Genomic DNA, 23,708 nt, shown 5'->3' on the forward strand with positions numbered 1-23,708 from the left:
CCCAACAACTAGCCCTGACTCCGCCGAATAAATAAAGAACTTTTAAAAAAGAAAATTAAGGTTCCTTGTTTCAAGCTCATACATAAATAATACCTCAACAAACAATAAATACTTTTCTAATATTTAATCATCTTTATTTTAGTGGTTCCTTAGCTAAATCAGAAATATGTATAGAGCTCATTTATGAACAACTGATATAACATGAAATGACTTTTCAATTAAGTAAATTTAGTGTTTGCTCTTTAATACACAGAAATAGTTCTAAAAAGTTATACTGCAGGAAAAAAAATTCAGAAACTATTAGAATACTATCCAACTTATATCTTAAAATCAAGGGTTTATTAAAAATGGAAGGTATAATTTACAGCTACCTCTAAAACAGTAGTAATTTTATGTTTTAAAACTTACCTAGAAGTGGTGACATATTCTGAAATATACGAAGCAACTCTGGTGTAATACATGGGCTGTTTTCCAAAGTCACTAACCTAGGAAGGGGGAAGTAAAACAATGATTAAATCATCTTCCACAGCCTTTAAAGCTATTAACAATACAACTTAAGTATTTCAAAACTGTCCCATTTAAAGGAAGAAAGCAAAATAGACAATACAGAGAATTACTTTTTTTTTAAAAAGGGGGACTACTCAGTCTTTTTGTGGTGAGACACCAAACCTCTCCTCCATACAAAATACAGAAATTAATTCCAGGATTTATATGAGAAAAGTAAGGTTTTACAAAAGGTCAGAAGATTTTTATGGCATTAGATTAGAAAAAGCCTAGAAAAAGACTGATAAATACAACTACAGTAAAGTTAACAACTACTATGTACCAAAAGCTGTCTCAAAAAAAATTAAAACATAAAAGTTACATACTGGGAGGAGATATTTTTTTTAAAAAGTCAAGAGAAAAATGGACAGAACACATGAACAAATATTTCACACAAGATACAATGGTTGACAATAAACCCAACTTTAAGATATCTAAGTAGTAATCAAGAAAATATAAATTATAACTAAAACAAGGTACAATTTTATCCCATCAATCAGCAAAATATTAAGCGTGACATCCCATGTACTGTCAAAGCTACAGAACAGTAACTTGCACACTGCTAACAGCAATGGAAGTTGATACAATCACTTCAGGAAACAGCTATTATCCAGTAATACTGAATATGTACCTGTGTATATAGCTATGACCTGGAACTATTTCTAGGCAGAAATGTTTACAGGGCATATGGTCTTATACATTTGCTCTAGGAGTCAGGCACAAGAATGTTCAGAGTTACATAATTTGAACATCAAACAAAGTGGCAAATGAGTAAGTGAATTGTTACAGTCACACCATTAAGCTCATCACTATGGATCAATCTCAAAACAGGAAGCAAAAGAAGCAAGTTAGAACATACACGATACAATTCATAAGAAGTTAAAATATACTGTTTAGAGATACACACACATATGTGACTTTAAAAATATAAAAACACAAGAAAGAAACTCAAGGAATGAAAACAAAAAAATTGGTACAGTGGGTCATCCCAGCATGGAACAAACTTGCCATACCATGGGCTTCACAGATACTCTCACTGTTCTATTTCTTACCCAGAATATGTAAAATGAATTTTCATTTTATATAAGTTATAAATAAACAACATGACCCCCATATTATTTTATGTCTACGAAATACTTCACAAATGTTAAATGACAAAATCAGGTAATCTAGGCAGGCGACTACACAGGGAAAACCAGGTACCTCCAGATGAAGTACTTCTCAATAGCACAAGGAATGATATCTTTAGACACCTTAACTTGATCAAGAGTAACAGGATTTTAAAGAGAAAGACAAATACCATATGATATCATTTACACATGGAATCTAAAATATGGCACAAATAAACCTATCTACAAACAGAAACAGACTCGGACACAGAGAACAGGCTTGTGGTTCCCAAGGGGAGGGGGAAAGAGGAGGGAGACGGACTGGGAATTTGGGGTTAGTAGATGCAAGCTGTTACATACAGAGCGGATAAACAAGGTCCTACTGTATAGCACAGGGAACTATACTCAACATCCTGGGATAAACCATAATGGAAAAGAATATAAAAAAGACTGTATGTGTGTGTATAACTGAGTCACTCTAGTGTACGGAAGATATTAACACAACATTGTAAATCAACTATATGTTAATAAAAAACCAGTTTAAAAAAAAACAATAACAGGATTTCATTTTTAAAGAATAAAATTTCAGGTAAGGTTAAAAAAAAAAAATCCTATTCATCTTTAAAATACCCATGAAACCAAAAGAAAAGCCCCACTCCAGTCCTGAGGTTTCACTGAGAAAAACATTGAAAGGCATACTCTAAATGCTAGAAGATGTTTAAAAACACTCCTTTACTAACAGACCCAGAAGAGATTCTATCTGAAGCGTGCTCTTTCCCTTCCACCATCATTACTTTAGTGAAAACGCCACTCAAGTCACTGTCACTCCCACTTTCACGGCAGTTTCCACAGCACAAACTATGCTATTCCAAAGAGGGAAAAGATTTGAAGAACTGAAACTACTTAAAAGTAAAATTACATGATTTATAATTTCATGTTAAAAAATAAAGACTTGGAAAGGAGAGGAAGTGAGAAAAAGTCAAAACACTAAATTCTTAACCATCAAGGAAAAGGAAAAGTTAACTACTTTGATGAATAATTAGCCAAAGATGTATGTACCTATATCTTTAAATAGAGAAATTCAAATTTAATGTTAACCTTCCAAAAAATGTACAAAAGAGAGAGAGGGCATAAAGTAAAAAAGATATATCAATTCAACAAATAAATATACAACTATAAAAGTTCTTTTGAAGTAAAGCATCCCTGGTTAGGTTAAAATGTAAAATTAAAAAATTTGCTCTGTATAGGAACATAACTAAATTTCAAATAAAAAAGCTAAAATGTAAAAAAGATGAACATAGATAGTTAAATCAAATCTAAACAAAACAGGGCTTCTCTGGTGGCTCAGTGATAAAGAATCTGCCTGCCAATGCAGGAGACATGGGTTTGATCCCTGATCCAGGAATAACCGCCCCCTCCCCTGCGATGCCACAGAACAACCAAGCCCTTGCTCCATAACCATCAAGCCTGGCAGCTGCAACTACTGAAGCCTGTGTGCCCCAGAGCCTGTGCTCTGCAACAAGAGAGGCCACCTTCAGTGAGAAGCCCACCTACTCCAAACTACAGAGTAGCCCCAACTCACCTCAACTAGAAAAAAGCCCATGCAGCAACAAAGATTCAGCAAGCCAAAAATAAAATAAAAAAATTTTTTAATCTAAATGAAATAAACCATACAATATTAATATAAGATTAAATGCAAAAGAATTTAAACACTGTACACATATATTACATCACATTACTTCATAAAAATTTTTAAATATATTTTAGTTCTTAAATCTTATAACACTATACAAAAGTATCAAAATTTTGTGCAGTGAATATCTTCTTTAACTTATAGTTCAAAAATGCTAGGAATAAAAAGGGCCACTCACATGAAGAAAACTGAATGGGATATTTTAATAGATCAGTGTCAGGATAAAAAACCAAAATAATGTGAACAAACAATCTACAAGTTAAAAAGAATAGATATCATAGATATTCATGAAAGTCTGCATCTTTGATACTATCATTACTATTTATATGAATATATTACTATGTAAGTCATTAAAATTCAAATTAAGTTTAAAAAACTTGTACAAGTGGTATGTTGTATTTACAATGCAATAAATCCAGGCCTAAATCATTTACTTTAACATCAGCAAAAAAAAAAAAACAATGTTGGGTCAAAGAAGTCATGGGGGGAAAAAAAATCACATAATCAATCTGAAGAATTTCACTTTGCACGTAACAAATAACAACTTGTACCTCCCTATCAGTTCAAATTTCCATTCCCCAAGTTAACTGTTTTATACTTTCGTCCCCACAAATCTTTCTCATCTTATTTAATACTCCCATTCCAGCCCATAACACTCAGTTGATGACTATCCTCCATACTTTGTTGAGAAAATAGACATTATGAGATGGAATATCCTCCCATCTTATTCTACTACAATACAGAAATCTCTCTCTGTCTCCAGTTAGAATAGATGAAATATCCCTGCTATCTAAAGGAGAAAAAAGGAAAAAAAAAAAAAATCAACCCCTCCACTTCACGCTGAATCCCATCCCTTCTTGCCTCCCTCAATTATCTCACTCTCTTGAGCCTCATCATACCTCCAGATCTTCATTCCTACACTGGCCAACTGTTGACCAACTTCAACATCCTCTTCACAGTAGCTCTCAAAACAACTCTTCAATGCTCACAGGCTGTACTTAACTCCAATTTATTCTTCAGTCTACTCTCCTCCTCCTCCTGTTCTCACTACCCCACTGAAACCCCTCCTGTCATCTCCCTTCACTCCTTACTATGGACTACTCTTACTGTGACAATCAACAACGTCTGACATAATTAACCATTCCCTCTTTTAAGATATATTCTCTCTTGGCTTGGTTTTCCTCCTCTGATAGCTTCTCATGTGACCTCAAAATTTTTTCTTCAGGATTCCGCCCAGAACACTGTGTTCTCTATTTGCCCTTTTCTTCCTAGGCAGTCTCACCAATTCTCAGACTTTATAAATCATATATATCATGTGCTAACCACTTTACAAACAGCATCTCATGCTCATATAACCAAGTCAGGTAGAAATTATTTTTCCTCATTTCACAGATAAGAAAAGATGTAATCATCAGATTATGATTGCAAACCTAATGTAGTGGTACATACATGGGACTGCCTACCTATGTTCCAAATAGAGGAGTTTGGAATACTGATTCCAAACAGGAGTTCTAGCCCCCTAAAAAAATTATATTAAGAAATATGTACTTTGATTTTTTAAAGTATCTTAGCATTAGTAAATCTGATAAACTTTTAAAATGCATCCTAATGATTTAATTTTGTTTATATATAATGAAAGGCTAGGAAAAAAGGAATTACCATTAGTAAAGCAATGCATTCAATGCATTCCTATTATCTGTTAATATAATCCTTAAAAAACGTGTACACCTTTCATTAACACATTAATATACTAAATCTGTAATTATATTGATAAACATATGAGTCTACCTCTTTAACATTTTCAAGTTATGATAAGTAGTGTGTGTGTATATATATATACATATATATGTTTACAGAAAAGAATCTATTTGCCAGAGATTACTGTTTAATTTGTAATCTAGAGTAGAAATTGGCAAACTATAGCTCATGGGCCAAATCCAGTCCGCACCCTATTTTTATAAATGATGTCTCACTGGAGCACAGCTGCAGCCACTTGTATAAAGACTGTCTGTGACCGCTTTGACACTGCAACAGCAGAGCTGAATCTCTGGGACAGAAAGTTACAGAGCCCGGGAAGCCTGCCATCTGCTCCTTTACAGAAAAAGTTTGCCAACCTCTGATCTAGAATAGCCCACACTGTACAAATAAAAATATATGAATATAAAAGACCAACACACGTTAGTTCACAGTCAAACCATCCAGAAGTCATTTAAATTCAAACAATATAACCTAGAAAATATGAGAAACACAAACTGCAAATTAGTAAGTATCTACCTATGTTTTTAAATTGTTCATCTAGTATTCTGATTTGTTGTTGCTGTTGTTTACAGACCATTCATTCAGCATTTGCACCTAAAACAATTTCTAAGAATCAAAAAACTGTTCACTCCTACATCCAAGGAAAACGGAAGGAAGGAAGAGAAGGAGAGGGGAAGGAATGACAGAAGGAGACACCACTAATGTTTCCTTTTTTCTGTGTTTACTTTCTTTGATTTGCTTTTTTAAATTCCAATACTAGGTTTTTTACATTGGAGTTTTAAAAGCTTTCCTGTATTACTAACTACATCTTAAGTAGATCTGCCCCAAAAGAAACTGCTGCCATCAGTAAGATGAAGCAAAAAGATTTCTAGTCAATGCTCAGTCTGTGTTTACTTAACTCCAATTCATTCATTCATTACATAATTCGTGGCTCTGAGATGCCACACAAACAGGGTCCGACTGTTTTCACTACTTAACACTGTATACTACTATACTCAGTAAAATAGGAAGTCAAGACTACGTAGCATTAACATTTGGGGCTGAGGTATTTTGTCCCAATATTTACAGGGTAAAGCAGTAAGAAGTTGAAAATAACTCAATAACCCCTCAAACATCCCATTTAACAGTGCGGAGGTTTTTATGTCAATTTTTAGTTCTGGTCAAGATTCCTCATTTCACATTCCAAATTCCAAAAGATGAAATGCAGCTGAGTTCTTATTGAAACTTCCTCTCTAACTTTTACTATTACAAGCCTACAATGAGTGACAGATGCAAAGAAAAGTAGGAGTTATTACGTTACCCAGTTCAGGGAAGCTGACTTTATGTTTTTGTTTTTAAATGCTGAGCTTTTAACCCTATTACATGACCTTTGCTTTATTGGCATGAGTAGGGAAGGCCAGGAAAATAAATAAATAAGATTCACAGTATCAAGTTTTTCCTCTTACCATAATTCTAAACCATCTTCCAGAAGATAAACATGTGGAGGCTGGGAAACATCTGTACTCAGTTGAATAACTGGGAGCAGGAAAGGGTACAGGTTCTTGCTGTCTGCTCCTAATCCCTATGGGAAGTATAAATAAAACTTAACATAGATAAATCTAAGGTCCCACCTCCCACCAAAAAATCACCTATCATATTAAAAAGCCCTAAAACCAATTTATTAAAAAATCAATCAGATTTTAAACGGATGATTCTAAGAATTATTAAAACAAAATTAGTTCTGTTTACAAATGGAAATCAGTAGTAAAAAAATATTATTCAATTGCCTAATGGTAGTAAAACCATATAAATCAAGGTTACAAATATATGTTCATTTTAAGAGATGTCTCATATACATATTTATTTTTCCTTCCATGATGACTGAAGATGTGTAAACAGTGATATGTTAAATTCTACAAATTATCTCAACTAAATAACTAAGCTAAAAAGAATCTAATCTAAATGTTCATCAGTTAAGATAACTACATTATAATACCTTCATATTCTAGAATACTCAGTAGCCATGAAAAAGGATTAGGCATGGAATGAAAACAATCTCAAAAATAATGACAAATTGGGATTAAAAAGAAGGGTGTATAACAATTCCACAAGCCAAACAAGTTTTTTAATAGCTATATATCTGATATGAAGATATACACATAAAAAAGTTTCTTGGGAGCAAACAGAGAAAACTGTTGACACTAGTTAAATATGGATGTTGGAAAAGGATGCTGGGAGGGTAAAAGGAGTCTTTTTTTTTTTTAATGTGTGCATTTTTTTAATAAAGAATTTATGCCAATTAAGTTAAGAAAACAAAGATGGAGGAAGAAGAGGGGGGTTTAACCCCAATGTTCATCGCAGCACTGTTTATAATAGCCAGGACATGGAAGCAACCTAGATGCCCATCAGCAGATGAATGGATAAGGAAGCTGTGGTCCATATACACCATGGAATATTACTCAGCCATTAAAAAGAATTCATTTGAACCAGTCCTAATGAGATGGATGAAGCTGGAGCCCATTATACAGAGTGAAGTAAGCCAGAAAGATAAAGAACATTACAGCATACTACACATATATATGGAATTTAGAAAGGTGATAACGATAACCCTATATGCAAAACAGAAAAAGAGACACAGAAATACAGAACAGACTTTTGAACTTTGTGGGAGAATGTGAGGGTGGGATATTTCAAAAGAACAGCATGTATACTATCCTATGGTGAAACAGATCACCAGCCCAGGTGGGATGCATGAGACAAGTGCTCCGGCCTGGTGCACTGTGAAGACCCAGAGGAATCGGGTGGAGAGGGAGGTGGGAGGGGGGATTGGGATTGGGAATACATGTAAATCCATGGCTGATTCATATCAATGTATGACAAAACCCACTGGAAAAAAAATAATAATAATAAAAAATAATAATAATAATAAAATAAAATAAAATAAAATAAAATTCTAGTTGACTAATTACTGTCTTATGGAGGTTGACTCAGTGCATCACACTAAATCTAAACATTTGAAAGGAACAAAAAAGGAGAGAAAATCAATTTCTAACTCATAATAATCTCTACCATCTAATAAGCAAAGAAAGGAAACCAAACTAACTATCAAACACCTCCTCACTTAGAAAATAATTCAGATGTCAATACAATTAATACATAATTACAAAGCAACAAAATGTATATGAATGCCTCTTTTAATGACATACACATACATATAAAGTAAAAATTTTATCAGCAGAATATAGATACTTCAGTGGAAATACACTAAGTTTATTCTTAAATACATTAAGTTTGGGCCTTTCTACAACTATGCAAGGGTTGATAGACTTTTGAAGATTTTTCCAAAGAGAAGATTTATTAAAATGTCACATTCAATAAAGTAGTAAACTGGGCCTTAAAATTCAGTTAAATTTTACTCTCCACAGCTCAATTCTTAACAGAACAAAAAAAGAAAAAAAATTAAGGAAAACTAATCAAGTTCAGTTTTTAATATCAATAGACAATATTTCCTAGGAATGTTAGAATCTACTTACTTAGTGCACATTCTAATGAGCACAAAACGCTAGCATTAGCAAAACTGAAGTTAAGTAACCGCTAAACATAAAAGACTCTCTCAGTTAAAGCGTCAAGAAATTTAGATTTGTAATCTAGTGGGTTGAAGTATGTGTCTAACCCCAGATATGCAGCTTTAAGTAAATTTGAACACTTTCGATCCACAACTGTAACTATAAAACAATGTCTACAATTCTGTGAAATGATTGCAGTTATAGTTACAGTTAAGCAGGGAGAAAAGAACACCACTCTCTAAAAAGTGTGTTTCTCAGGGTACCGTCTTTGGCTCTCTTCTCACGTGCTTTGTACTTGCTGATAATGTCCAAAATCTATTATTGCCAACCCAACACCTTTGAACTCCAGACACTCCTTATGACACAGGAAATCATCAACCAGAAGGCATCTCAAGTAAAGCACTGAACCAGCCCACTATCTTCCTAAAAAATAGCTCCTGTTCCTGCATTTCCTAACTCAAGTGACATGAACCACTGTCTACAGAGCAAAAATTTATACCACAACTACCTCCTGTGCTTCTTCCCCCCCACCCCAAATCTAAGCAATCCTTAATTCCATCTCAAATTCTCCCCCTTCTTTCCATGGCTTTACTTCACATCATCGTCTCTTTCACAGTTAATAGAAGAGCTTCCCAACTATTTCTTTGACCTTAGTTTTACTCCACTCCAAACCAGTGTCCCCACTGGTGCACTGATTACCTTTCTAAAATACAAATGATAACACTCCTTCCTCTGAACTTCAAGACACATTCTTTATGCCTTCCTAACCAGGCCCCAGGCTTTCCTGGTGGCTCAACGGTGAAGAACCTTTCTGCCAATGCAGGAGACCTGGGTTCGATCCCTGGGTCAGGAAGATCCTCTGGAGAAGAAAGCGGCAATTCACTCCAGTATTCTTGCCTGGGAAATCCCAAGAACAGAGGAGCCTGGCGGGCTACAGTCCATAGGGTTGCAAAAGAATCAGACATGACTTAGCAACTAAGCAACAACAACAAGAACTGGCCCTTACACCCAACTGTGATACTCAATGTTGCAGCTATACAAAATGACTCTGTATTAGAAATCACTATGTTAGCATCTGGAGAAAGCTGATGGATATAACACATGCATTTACTACTGTGCTCTCCCAAGATCCACTAAAAGGATATATGAGTATGTGTTTTTAAAGATCTAGAACTCTAAGTACAAAGACAGCTTAAGAAGAGATAAAAGCAACTTATTTTTGGAAGCAGGAAAGAAAGACTGATTTAGCAGACTCAGAAAACCAAAGCTCAAAGCCAGTAGTGAAAAAGGGCAAGAAACCACGTGATGTACACTACAGAAACTCCAAAAGACTTGGGAATTGACAGCACAAGGTATTTTGGAAAGGGAAGCCGAAGGGAAATATTAAAAATAATAGGACCTGTAGAAGGTATTTTAAAATACATTTGATGACAAGATCTCATCCTTGTGCATAGTCAAACAACTGGCCCTCTTTAATCAGTACAGATTTGGCCATTTATTCTCATAAGGTAAAACAAAGCATCTGAAGACAAGGAGACATCAGGTAATCAAGACTAGGAATACTATATAAAACAGTGATATAAGATAATGGGCAAAAGATCGATGGATCTTTCACTAAGGAAAGATCTCAGAATCACAGAACCAAAACATTTGTCACATACAAAAAAAAAGCTTCCAGCTAGACTATTCTAAAGAAAAAACCCACAATCAGCAAGTTTCCCATATATATATTCAATCCTTTTGATTAACTTTTTAGTGCCCACTCTAAAATATAAAATTTATACAGACAAAATATTGATACAGCTCTTGAAGTTGAGAAATGGTTACCTAAGGATTCATTATACTGTTCTTCCTTCTTTTGTGCATGCTTCAGTTTCACAAGAAAATAAAAAGAGTAGGCAACCGATCACATCAACAGATACGACTGAAGGAAACAGAGACCACACGTAGAGACAAAAGCTTATAAAAATACTAATATCCTTATTAGAATAAAACACTGTATTCATGAAACAAAAATGAAATGATTTTTCAACAATACAAATGATTTTATCTGTATACAAATGATTGTATACAAATATAAAATGATTATTCAACAATACAAAAAAGAACTCATCGAGTGAGGACGGACAAAACAGGGTTATGGGATTAAGAGCCACAAACTCACACGTATAAAATAATCAACAAGGATACAGGACACAGCACAGAGAAATGCAGCCATTATTCTGTAATAACTTCAAATGGAGTGTGATCTATAAAAATACTGAATTGACTATGTTGTACACCTGAAATTAATACTATAAATCAACTACACTTCAATTCAAAATAAAGAAATAAAATTTTAATTTAAAAAGAAAGTACTCATAGACATTAACAGTATTACAGCAGGAAAGAAAAACTCAATAAAAAGATTGAAAGATAAAGCTCAAAAAATTCCCCAAAAGGACAAAGAGAAGGAAAAGCAGACATGAACAGTAAGAAAAATATAGGGCTGAGTCATTCATCTATCATCTAAGTAACAAGAAGCTCAGAAAGAGACAAAAGAAAAACATGAAGATGTGGAAATAATCAACAGAATGTAATAGAGTTATCTAGAACCCAAGAACATGAGTTTCCATTTTGCAATATACATCAAGTGTCCAGAACAGTGGAATGAAAATATACCCACATCATCATGAAATTGAAAATAGAAACACAGAGATCATATAAGTTGCCAAAGGGAAAGAAGAGATGACACATTCAAGAAACAAGAATTAAAATGGCTAAGGATTCCTAAGAGCAACTCCAGAAGCTAGAAGACACAGGAAAAAGGCCCCTAAAGGGGTAAATTCAGAATTTTACACCCAGCCAAACTACTAGTCACCATGAAAACTATAAGGCATTTTCACACATGCAAAATCTTGACAAAATTTACCCCCCAAGTACCTTTTGCAGAATGCCACAGACATTCGTGGGCTCCAGCAGAAAGAGGAAGTCATAACAAGGAAGAAGACAGGTACAGAAAACAGGCATCCTACAGAAAGGATAGGCAAGAAGAACCCTTCTGATGACATTGAAAGGGGATCCAGTTATAACAGCCATGAACAAGCACAGAATAAAAACCAGTGCATACTAAAGCTCATATGAATTTTCCAGATTCCAAGATGATGACAGTAATAAAATACCTGATGTGTATGAACATACTGAGGGAATGTTTAGATAACAGGTGGACAGAATAGATTGTTACACAGAAAGCTAAATGTAGCAGGCAGAATTCTAAGATGACCACCTATGACTCTTAACTTCCTAACTTCAGTGTACACAGACCATTCCCCAGTTATTCAATCAAATGCTAATTTAGATATTACTTTCCAGATGTGATTAAGGTCTCAAACTGAATGATCTTATAATAAGAATACTGTACAGATTGGCCTGACCTAACCATGCGAACTCTTCTAAAGAGTTTTCTTTAGCTAGTTTTCTTTAGCTAGTTAAGAGATTCAAAACCTGAGGGGATTTGAAAACCAAGAATTTCCCCACTGCTGACGATAATGATGGAAGGGGTCATGATTAAGGAATGTGGCTGGACTCTAGAGACTGGGAGGGCCCCCAAGGCTCCCCTGGTAGCTCAGTTGGTAAAGAATCTGCCTGCAATCCAAGAGGCCCTGGTTTGATTCCTGGGTCAGAAGATCCCCTGGAGAAGGGAATGGTTACCCACTCCAGTATTCTGGCCTGGAGAATTCCAAGGTAGCCTGGCAGGCTACAGTCCATGGGGTCACAAAGAGTCAGACACGACTGAGCAACTTTCACTTTCACTTGCAGCTGACAGCCAGCACTAAACTGGGACTTTAGTCCTACAGACCAAGGAACTGAATTCTGCCAACAAGCTGACTGAACGTAAAGAAAAATTTTCCTCAACGCCTCCAGGGGAGAACTTAGTCTGGCAACATGTCAATTTCAGGCTATCAGGCTGATCAAAGAGTACAAAATGGTGCTCGACCTCTGACCTGCAGAACTGTGAGGTATTTTGAATGCCGTTTTATTCCTTTACATCTGTGGTAACTTGCTGCACGGTAACAGGAAACTTATAATAAACTAAGCAAACAAAATTATTAATACAGGAGTGGAGATTAGGCGGATGGTTATACAGGATAGAAAATTAGCCATATATAATGATAAATGACTTCAACATTCTTTATATATGAACTCTGTGTATGTAGTCATACAAACACTAAATAGTGACCTAATTTAAATTATAATCTAACTATATTGGGAGGCTTGAAGGATAGGAGTCATGATACATAGGAAAATGAAAATTAAATCCTCATCTTCTATACAGGGAGGTCAAGAGATAATGATACACTATTTGGGTATCACCTCTGAAGGAAGACTTCTCTGATGACCCACATGAGGTCTTCAAGTCTGAGACAAGTAACCCACCAAGTACCCCACAGCACCCTGTTCTTACTGCTAAAAGAGCACTTAGCTGTCCAGTCTTTCCCTAGACAACCACATTCGCAGAAAGCCTGTCCTAGTCATTTCTGTTTCCCAGTGGCTAGTATGTATTGCATATTGCAGGTGTTCAAAAACATGTTTATCAAATAAATGAATGCCTACTTCTACTGCAGCCAACTACTGCAGGTGAGAAAGTTTATTTTCATTCATTATTACACTCCTCAATCAGACAGACTATCAGTCTAGGTTCCCAGAATTTTAAAAAGGAAAACAAAAATAAAAACAGACAAATACTTATACTAATATCTGTCTACTAAATTTCAATAAATAAATAAATAAAAATGATAGTTGAAAGATGCAACGATTTCCATGAAAGGAAACTGACCAACAACCCTAATAATTATATAATTTCCTCAAATGACTGAAAAACTTATTTTAAGGTAGTCTCATTTTTAATGTTAAACATTATATGCTTTCTCCAAGAAGGGCAGATGATTACTTAGCTGAAAACTTGCACCACTGGCCTATACATACCCAGGGTGTCACAATGAAAGGAAAAGGTCCTATAGATTCCAAACATTTCCCACAAGTTACTATAGCTTCCTAAGGTTTCCTGAGGTAACACTGCTTGAAGAGCACACCTCCTTCATAAAAATTTCAAATTGAGTCTAAAAACACATTTAGCAGAGATATAAGGCAAAAGACATGAGGATCACTCTGTTCCGATGCTTACATGAGCAATCTCAGACTAATTGCTAACCTTCTATTAACCTTTGTATCCTCATCTATTAAAGGGATACAATTTTTCAGGATAATCACAAGAATAGACAAAAGTGCTTAAAAAAATTTTTTTATCACTATCTATGTATCTAAAACTGTCTCAGATAGAAATTTATAACTGTAAAACTCACCATAAATATTTGGTGAAAGCATAAGTTTATGCTTCAAGGTGACTGAAAAAGGTTTTTTTTAAAAAAAAAAAAAAACACTAATATTAGTTTAACTTATTGGAACACTTTAGAGTAGTAATTCTTAATTTTGAAAGAGATCTCCCCATTGGAAAAACTCTATCAACTTTTGCAGCAAAGGCAATAAAAGTCACTTGTGCATCCCTGCAGACAGATATTCTCATTAAGTGCTTGCCTCTCCATTCTCTTACCATCAGACCATAATCCACCCTAACAGTTCAAATGAGAACTGCAGCTCCAGCTCTCTCTGAAATTTTAGGGTCTCTCAACCTGCTGCACATCCCCATACCTCAAAGTCAATATATCGAGTATCAAATTAACTCCTTCCCTCAAAGGCAACTCACCTGTTTTTCTGTCTTCCCAACAATATGAAAGGGAAAATTTTTACTTTAAATTAAGTGAAAATGGAGAGTAAGTTTATGTTCTTCCCTGAATACCAAGGAAACGACATGCAAAAAACAACTGACTGTAAAAATCCCAAGTCTATCTTCTGGGGACAACCGCCTCTAATGAAAGAAATTGTCTTTTAAACGTAGAGAATATTTTTTTATATGTCAAAAAATGCTCATAGTAAACATAAAAAAAGTGTGTTTAAATTCTGTAGATCACACATGAAAAAGAAAAATGTGAGGTCTTTCACTGCCACTAACACCAATCACATGAAAATAGTAAAAAAAAAATTTAAAGGAGGAGAAAAAACAAAAAAACTAAACTAGAAACTGTGGAGAAGAAACTTACCTGAACAAGATGAATAAGTGTTGTCAGAATAGCACATCTCAACATATTGTGCTCTTCACTCTGCTTCCAAAGAAGAGGCAAATATTGTACCAAACATCCTACATACGGTCGTATCTATCACAATAGAAGCAGAGGAAGCAACAGAACTGTGTTAGCAAAGAAGGTGACTTATTTTAGAAACACTGACAGACCTATCAGGTCCCAGGTAGCAAATGGGTTAATACTTACTGGATGTAATGTATGAAGTATATATCCTTTTAAAGATAAATTCGACAGTACATAGAGACACAGAGCTCTAGGGTAAATCTTTTTAAATAATTTTAAACAAGCAGCAAATTTATTGCATGAAATAAAATTTAGGAATATAAAAGTTACTTCTTTAACAGAAATAATAGAAAATGCTGTTATATCCTGGTTCTTTTTAATGAAACAACTTATATAATTGGCAATTATAATGTTTTTAAAAGAGTCAGCATTTCCTCATTCATTCAACCATTACCAAATGGCATCTTTCAAGTATCAGGCCCTGAAGACTAGGCACCAAGAAGAGGAGGATATAAAGGTAAACATATGAACCCTTAATCCTTTTCAAAGGATAAAACTGTTAACCCCAATATGGATTAACTTCACCAGTTTTAAAAAATATCCCCTACATCACACACAGCACAGCTTGATAATGAGATTTTTGGAAAATAAAATGGAACCTGATTCCACACAGAACCTGGAAACAGCACTCCAGGTTTAGGCCTACAGTCACCCAGTATTTGGAACTGACCTGGTGACAGTACACTTGGTGATAAAACAAAACACTAGAGTTTCACAGTTTCAGTACTATCAATCCCAAGGATTAAAAATTAAAATTTCTCCCATACATACGGCTGATTCACTTTGTTATACAGCAGAAACTGACACAATATTGTAAAGCATTATACTCCAATAATTAAAACAAAAAAACTGCTCCCAGAAACAGTAAGAGTGTCTTTATTCTGCTTATAAAACATCATACACTAAAAGTACAGCAAAAAAAATCTCTAAGATTTGTTCCCCCCCCCCGGGTTTAGGATAGGAGATACCAAAAGATAAGAAGTTAAATATTTGCCCAAATATTTCAGTGAGATAAAACTGAATAAATATTAAGAAACTCTTCTTGTATCCAATTCTGAATCATATTATTTTAACAGATATTTATTGAGCAGTTAATTTTGCTAAGTGCTCTATCTCAAAGATCCCTCCAATTAATTTATAAAGGCAGACCGGTTAATACATAAAAACAGGTTTCAGAGTAACTAATGCATTCATATTCAACTAAAAACAGCATGTTTTACTGATAAGGAAAGTTTGGGTTTTGAACAAATTAAACAGAATATCTTCCAAGGCATGGAAGAAAGGAAATATGTGCTATGAATTATAGACAGGGAGAATAATAAAACCAAGCACCCAATTACATTTGAAAGTCATGAAATATTTATATCCCAGTCTCAGTTGTTCATTAGAGTATGCTCTAAATTAAAATTAATGCTTCAAAGACACTATCTTAAAAACCACTCATATGATCTGAGAGAACAGCATTGAAACATGTATATTATCAAGTGTGAAACACATCGCTAGTCCAGGTTGGATGCATGAGACAAGTGCTCAGGGCTGGTGCACTGGGACGACCCAGAGGGATGGGATGGGGAGGGAGGTGGGAGTGGGGATCGGGATGGGGAACACATGTAAATCCATGGCTGATTCATGTCAATGTATGGCAAAAACCACTACAATATTGTAAAGTAATTAGCCTCCAACTAATAAAAATAAATGGAAGAAAACAATCACTCATAGATTCAGCGTTGTAGGAGATTTTAAAAGGGGGCTGGCGATTAGAAAACAAAGTGATAACATGAGAGCCAACCACATTTCCTTAGGTTAGGAGGAGGGAGGTAAAAAAATAAATTATTAGGGCAACTGAGAAAACCTGAATATGGACTTGATATCAGAAAACAGTACTGCATCAATGTTAAGTTCTCTGAATCTAATCATGATTATGATTAAAAAGGAGAGGTCTAATATACTAGGGTAAAGTGCTGTGATGAAATGAAGTGAAGAATATATGGGTAGTGATTTACTACAACATGTCTGCATATTTAAAATTTTTCAATGAAAAGATGTAAAAGATTAAAAAAATACTATAAACAGTTCTTAAAGTGATTATGCATTTTTGGTAGACCAATGATCAGTTATTTAAATAACATTTTAAAAACACATAGAATTAAGAATGTTCTATAGGTATCAGGCTGAATATCCCACAACAGAAACTGAACCACCAGCATAGCACAACTGAGACGAGAGCACTCCTCCTCTGGCACTTCTCCTCCAAAAAACAGAATGGGGTGGGGCTCTCCTATGAGCATTATAGTCTCACCAGTTCATTCTACACAGGAAGATACCACTTTCATTCATAGCACATTAGAAAAACAAGTGAAACTCGAATATGTCACAGACTAACAAACGTTTTAACAAAGGTTCCATTCACAAGGGAATTTAAAAAGTAAGTCTCTATTAACATCTCATTTTAGCTAACACTTTCAACAGAATATTTAACATTTCACACTGGCTCTTTAATTTTTAATTTTGTTCTTTTCCTTCAGAAATGCTTAAGTCATTAAGAGATGCTTACCTGACATCTTATCTGATGATTAACACATTTTTTCTTGACTGTGTATTTACAGAATACCTGAACTGGAATAATTTATTTACAGGTTTTTCGAGTACTTCTTTTAAAAAAAAAAAAAGAAGAAATATAATCTTCAAAAAATTTCAAGCTATGGTATAAAGATGGTGACTTCCCTAAAACTTCAAAAACTATTATGTGTCAGAAAGTACAGCTGTAAGACGGCTCAAAATGTTTGCAATCTAGTAGACAAAATCATATTTATATACAAATGATACCTGAAGAATATCTAAGTGATGGTGTTGTTCAAAGGTTAACACAAGAGAATGTTTTTCCTGAAAACATTTTTCATGACCTTTTCCTATTCATGTTCTAAAAACAAAAAGTATTAATGGATAACTATATCTTATTTACTAATGATATAGACATATGAGCTGCTTAGGCTATGTGTGCTGTGAAAGATAACCATGGATAGAAACGAAAGAATTTTTAAATTTACTAAGCAAGAGTAATGTTAAACTTGTGTGGGAAAAGGTTTAGTGGTTTGGGGAGATAGGGCTAAGAAAATTCATTTCTACAAAAAGAAAAAAAAAGCCTTCTTTAAGAAATTCCCATTAGCCAGATGATATCTAAATAAGATTATTTAAAAAACTGCCAAATCTTGCTTCTACAATATAATCAATTTTTAAATAATTTATTGCAGTTGTACAGTAATCTGCATATTGAACATTTAATATTAAATATCTGTGATAATTTTATACTCAGGAATCCTTGAGAGTTATCTTTACCATTTTATACATGAGGACTCAAGGTTCAAGACCATATCCAAGCCAAAGAGCAGAGACAGGGACTTGAAGTAAGTTTAAAACACAGTCTCAATGTTATTTATAAACCAATATCAAAATGAAACAATGTAATTAATGTAATAAGAAACACAACTGTTAAAAAATTTTAAGACATTACTACTTTTAGACACCAGGCCTCAAATCTGCTCAAAATGATTAATGGTCACTCAAAACTGCAATGGGTGTTCCATCAATATAACGCTGAATTCAGTTAGTTAGTCTGTTAGTGTTAGTTTCTCAGTCACGTCCAACTCTTTGTGACCCCATGGACTATAGCCTGCCAGACTCCACTGCTCATGGGAATCTCCACGAAAGAATACTGGAATGAGTTGCCATTGCCTTCTCCAGGGGAGCTTCCCAACCCAGAGATTGGACCTGGGTCTCCTGCATTGCAGGCAGATTCTTAGCTGAACTACCAGTGAGAAGGTTAACATTGAGTTTGAATATTATCAATGCCACTAAAACATCTGAACTTTGGCAAATTTCTTGAAGCCTCAAATTGTTCGAGATAATGAATTCTAATTCCCACTCAAAGGTTTTTTTAAGGATTAAATGGGAAATATATGCAAATCACCTGGCAGAGAAGTTGGAAACTTGTCATTACTCAATAATTGATAGCAATTCTCATCAACTGCTTAAGAATTAATAAGCAGGTTCAAGGTTGTCAGAAGTCACTAACAGATTCAGGAGCAGACTCCAGGACTGTGGACTTAAATTCAGTTATTTTTTCCTAATTAATACCTCACAGATTTACTCAGCACTTTTCAAATAAAAATATGCAGTGTAAACTTAGATGTAAGAAATTACAGGATAATTACAGTGTGGTTCCTGGATTAACAATTTTTCACAAACATTAGGAGTGATAAGGGAAACTAAATACAATTAAATAATAATTTACTGTTAAAAACTTTACATATTATTTTTACATTAAACCAGTGATGGATATAACATGGCCTAGACTGCAAAACACACTCAGTTTTTAAGGTACAAACAACAGATTTCTGAGAATATTTGTATTTGCTGACTGACACTTGTGAGTATGCACTCAAACATATTAAATTTTAAAAAGTATTAGTCAATATAAACTGAATTTTATAAAAGATATATAATTTTGCTTTCTAACAAACAACACTACATTGTTGATCCAATTTTTTATTTCTTCATTTTCTTAGGTCATTTTTTAAAAACGCAAGTATAAAAGTCAATTTTGATACAGAACTGAAATCACAACCTAATAGAACCATTTTAATGAATGTTTTAACACTAAACAATGTGTACAAAGCAAAGATATTAATGAATTCTACATATACTCTACACATTTCTCTAACATTTATTTTCAAGTTTACAACAAAATTACCTGCACGTTGACTCTTTCAATCACACAAGATAGGACATGTAAAACATGCATCTTTGTGTCACATTCTGTAACTTGCTGAAGTAACTGAAAGAGTAGTGTGAACATGGTTTCCAAATACTGTAGGTAAAAAGAAAAAATAAAAGTTTGGTACAGAAATGTAAAAAACCTTCACATAAAGACAGAAATAAGAAGTAAAAAAAAAAAAAGAAAGAAATAGGTAAAATTAAGTCATAATATCAAAGAAATAAAAGACAAATAGACAAAACCTTACCATTACCTATACAACTTCAAATTGGTTAAGTTGTCAATATTTAGGGCAGTGATCTTCTTCTTTATTGCTGTTAAATGTGCCCATTTTCGAATTTAATTCACCCACAAATGTTTTCAGAGAAAAAGTGTGTCTGAACTTTCTGTGTTTAAAGTTTATACAGCTAATTCAACCTTTAAAAGTGCTTTGTCACTTCTTTTCCACATATGCCTATTGTTTTGCAAAGTCTACTCATTATAGCAAGAGGAATGCCATTACTGCACTCACATACCAGTTTTCTGATATAAATTTTTGTAGACAAACACTTGTAATTGTAAGTACAACAAAATGTTTCTGATTAGGAAATAGAAAACAAAAAACCTATGTCTGACTTTTAACTTCTGCATCATGAAAGTTATAGTAGAAATTAACAAATCATAGGATGTCAGATACAGAAACGTCTGCTCTTTCAGATATTTGGTTCACCTTTAAACAGATTGGTAAAACATCTTCCTTTCATCCAAAAGCATTTAATGATTCTTCTATTAAAGAAAAATCTCTGTTCTACAAGTTTACCCATTTATGACTCCATAAGAAATATAGGCAGATATTTTATCATAAAGTTTTCTTGTCTAGCCCTCTCAAGAAAACCAAACACTAAGGCCCCAATCATACTTACATATTTAACAAGTGTTTACTGAGTCACAACTATGTGGAAACAAAATAGGTGCTGAGGGTTGAGTGAAGAAAAAAAAGGAGTAAGACTAGGTATTGTGCTTTTCAGGCAATTGGTACTCTTGTGTAGGATAGACATATATACACAGACAACAGAGGGGGATAACCTAAGGATGAAAAGTAACAGACAAACATGAAATGAAATGAATAGATGCCTTATAATAGTGAGAACAAAAAGTGCAGCAGTCAACTCTAAAATGGATGACAAGATAATGAAACAAAAACAAACATAATTATTAAAATTAAAGTTACCAATAAAAGCGATCACTTCCAAAATAATCTAAATATACTTTTGAAAGCAGCTTTACTAAATAATAGATACATACAATTTCAGCTGTAAAATAACACAATATTCAAAAGACATAAGCAGAGAAATTGTTGTAAAACCTGAAATAAATATTCTTACCGGCAGAAACTGATCTGTTCTAAACTCAAAATCATCAACAGGTGAAGAGCGGTTAAGGAATACTGAGAATACATGAAATTGAGAATATATGAAATTATCAGGATAAAATATATGTAAAAACCAAATATAACAAACCAATCAAAAATTACATTTTAAACTACCTCATAAATTACTTTTTAAAAATAATTAATTTTAAAGTGTTGCTAAAATCCCTTGCAGTGAAGTATTTTTAAAATATTTAAAGGATATTTAACTTCAGAGTTGTAGCTGTTTCAATACGGACCTAAAAAGAAAATATATTGTGAAATCTGAATCATTCTGGAATTAGTAAACATCATTAACAACGAATGAGAAAAAAACATATCACATATTAATTTCTCTATCCTTTTTGTTAATATGAAAGTCACAATGTACATTAACATCTAGAAACAAAAGGACATTCTCCTTCGCAAGCAAGGGCTAAAAAGAAAAAGTAAAATTTTATCATTTCCCACCCTTCTCAGTTAACCATGATTTGCTTAATCCAGTCGAAAAATAATTTGCCATAAATCTGCAGAGACTGTGAGACTGAGAGAAAAGACTGTGGATGATGCCAGAGGGAAAGGGCAAGTTGAGAAGCAGAGAAGAGAAGCAGGAAAACAGGGCGGGCCTAGGGAAGCTGGAGGATGTTAAGTGAAGAGGAGCAGGGAGAAGAGAAAGAAGGCGGAGAAGGAAAAAGAACACAAAATGCCACTTGTAACCTCAATTACAGGAAGTTCTTGAAACAACCAAAAGATAAAGTCTGCGACTTTCTAAACCTCAAAGTTCACAAGAGCTTTCTACAAGCTCTTGACCTTGCCAAATCACATTTTTTTGTGTGTGTATCAGCATGTTATGTGGGAAAATCATATCATGACAGCATATTCTACATTTCCTTTCAGGTTTTACCTGTGACTTGGCCAGCTAAATGGCACAGGCTACCACACTCCATCTCCACACCAAGTAACACAAACTCAAGCCGTGAATAAATTCTATATGCTACTCTGCAAAATAATGTATCTACAACTTTAATCTCCTGACCAACAGCCTCTAGTTTTTTAGATGCTGTTACGCTTTCCACACCTATAACAGCAACTGGTTTTTCCTTTCAAGTCATTTTCTACAGACAGTTTTGATCATTTTACAGGAGCTGAGGACTTAAGGTGCTTATTAGCCATGTTCATTGAGTTAGCTAAGTACTCTAGTGCCACATCTAGAGATCATAAAAACCTTGTGCGCAGCTGCTTTCTCATCTGCTTTTTCTTTTTTGTCATTGTTTCTAAAGGTAACACGAACATTTCTAGATTTTTAAATGATTTAACAAATGTGCTGATTATCCAATATACATAAAGCACTATGCCAAGTGTTCTACTATGAAATGACCTAATGAAAAGATGACATACTCATGCAATTAAAAATATTCAACAAGGAACTATTTCTCCCAGGCATTATGTTGGGTGTTGTAGAAATAGAGTTGAGTAAGACACACCTCCTCTTCATGGATCACAACCCTGTTGTGATGAAGGGGATTGTCTAACTCAATGCAGCTGTGAGCCATGCCATGCAGGGTCACCCAAGATGGACAAGTCATAGTTAAGAGTCCTGACAAAACATGGTTTGCTGGATATAGGAATGGCAAACTCCAGTATTTTTACCACAAGAACCCCATGAAAAGGCAAAAAGATAAGACACCAGAAAATGAGGCCCCCAGGTCAGAAGGTGTCCAATATGCTACTGGGGAAAAGCAGGGGGCAATTACAAATAGCTCCAGAAAAAATGAAGCGGCAGGGCCAAAGCAGAAACAATGTCCAGTTGTGGATGTGTCTGATGATGTTGTAAAAAACAACATTGCGTAGGAATCTGGAATATCAGGTCCATGAATCAAGGTAAATTCGGATGTAAGCAGGAGATGGCAAGAGTGAACATTGACATTTTAGTCCATCAATCAGTGAAATAAATTAGTGAACTAAAATGGACAGGAATGGATGAACTTAATTCAGATGACCATTGTATCTATTACTGTGGGCAAGAATCCCTTAGGAGAAATGGAGTAGCCCTCACAGTCAACAGAAGAGTCTGAAATGAAGTACTTGGGTGCAGTCTCAAAATGGACAGAATGATCTCAGTTTATCTCCAAGGCAAGCCATTCAACATCACAGTAATCCAAGCCTATGCCCCTACCACTGATGCTGAAGAAGGTGAAGTTAACCAGTTCTACAAAGACCTATAAGACCTTCTAGAACTAACACCAAAAAAAAAAAGACATCCTTTTCATCACAGGAGGTTGAAATGCAAAAGCAGGAAGTCAAGAGATACCTGGACTACCACACAAGTTTGGCTGTGGAGTACAAAATGAAGCAGGGCAAAGGCTAACAGAATTCTACCAAGAGAATGAACCTGTCATAGCAAACACCTTTTTCCAACAACACAAGAGACAACTCTACACATGGACATCACCAAATGGTCAATACTGAAATCAGACTGATTTATATTCTTTGCAGCCGAAGACAGAGAAGCTCTACACAGTCAGCAAAAACAAGACGGGGAGCTGACTGTGGCTCAAATCATGAGCACCTTATTGAAAATTCAGGCTTCAACTGAAGAAAGTAGGAAAAACCACTCGGCCATTCAGGTATGACCTGTATCAAATCCCTTAAGATTA

At 34.5% G+C, this 23,708-nt stretch overlaps 1 protein-coding gene across 2 annotated transcripts in view; it reads right to left on the reverse strand.

The window, feature by feature from the left end:
• IPO11 (importin 11) overlaps nucleotides 1-23,708 on the reverse strand; it is a 192,957-nt gene that overhangs the window by 91,376 nt on the left and 77,873 nt on the right. For both annotated transcript variants that reach the window (XM_043488541.1, XM_043488542.1), the window contains exons 17-22: nucleotides 21,278-21,311; nucleotides 21,029-21,069; nucleotides 19,641-19,757; nucleotides 14,786-14,899; nucleotides 6,549-6,664; nucleotides 409-485 (exon numbers count right to left, since the gene is read on the reverse strand). In XM_043488541.1, coding sequence (XP_043344476.1) covers nucleotides 409-485; nucleotides 6,549-6,664; nucleotides 14,786-14,899; nucleotides 19,641-19,757; nucleotides 21,029-21,069; nucleotides 21,278-21,311 — 499 coding nt within the window. The remainder of the gene's footprint in view (nucleotides 1-408; nucleotides 486-6,548; nucleotides 6,665-14,785; nucleotides 14,900-19,640; nucleotides 19,758-21,028; nucleotides 21,070-21,277; nucleotides 21,312-23,708) is intronic.

Source organism: Cervus canadensis, chromosome 16 (assembly GCF_019320065.1).
Source record: "Cervus canadensis isolate Bull #8, Minnesota chromosome 16, ASM1932006v1, whole genome shotgun sequence".
NCBI lineage: Eukaryota > Metazoa > Chordata > Mammalia > Artiodactyla > Cervidae > Cervus > Cervus canadensis.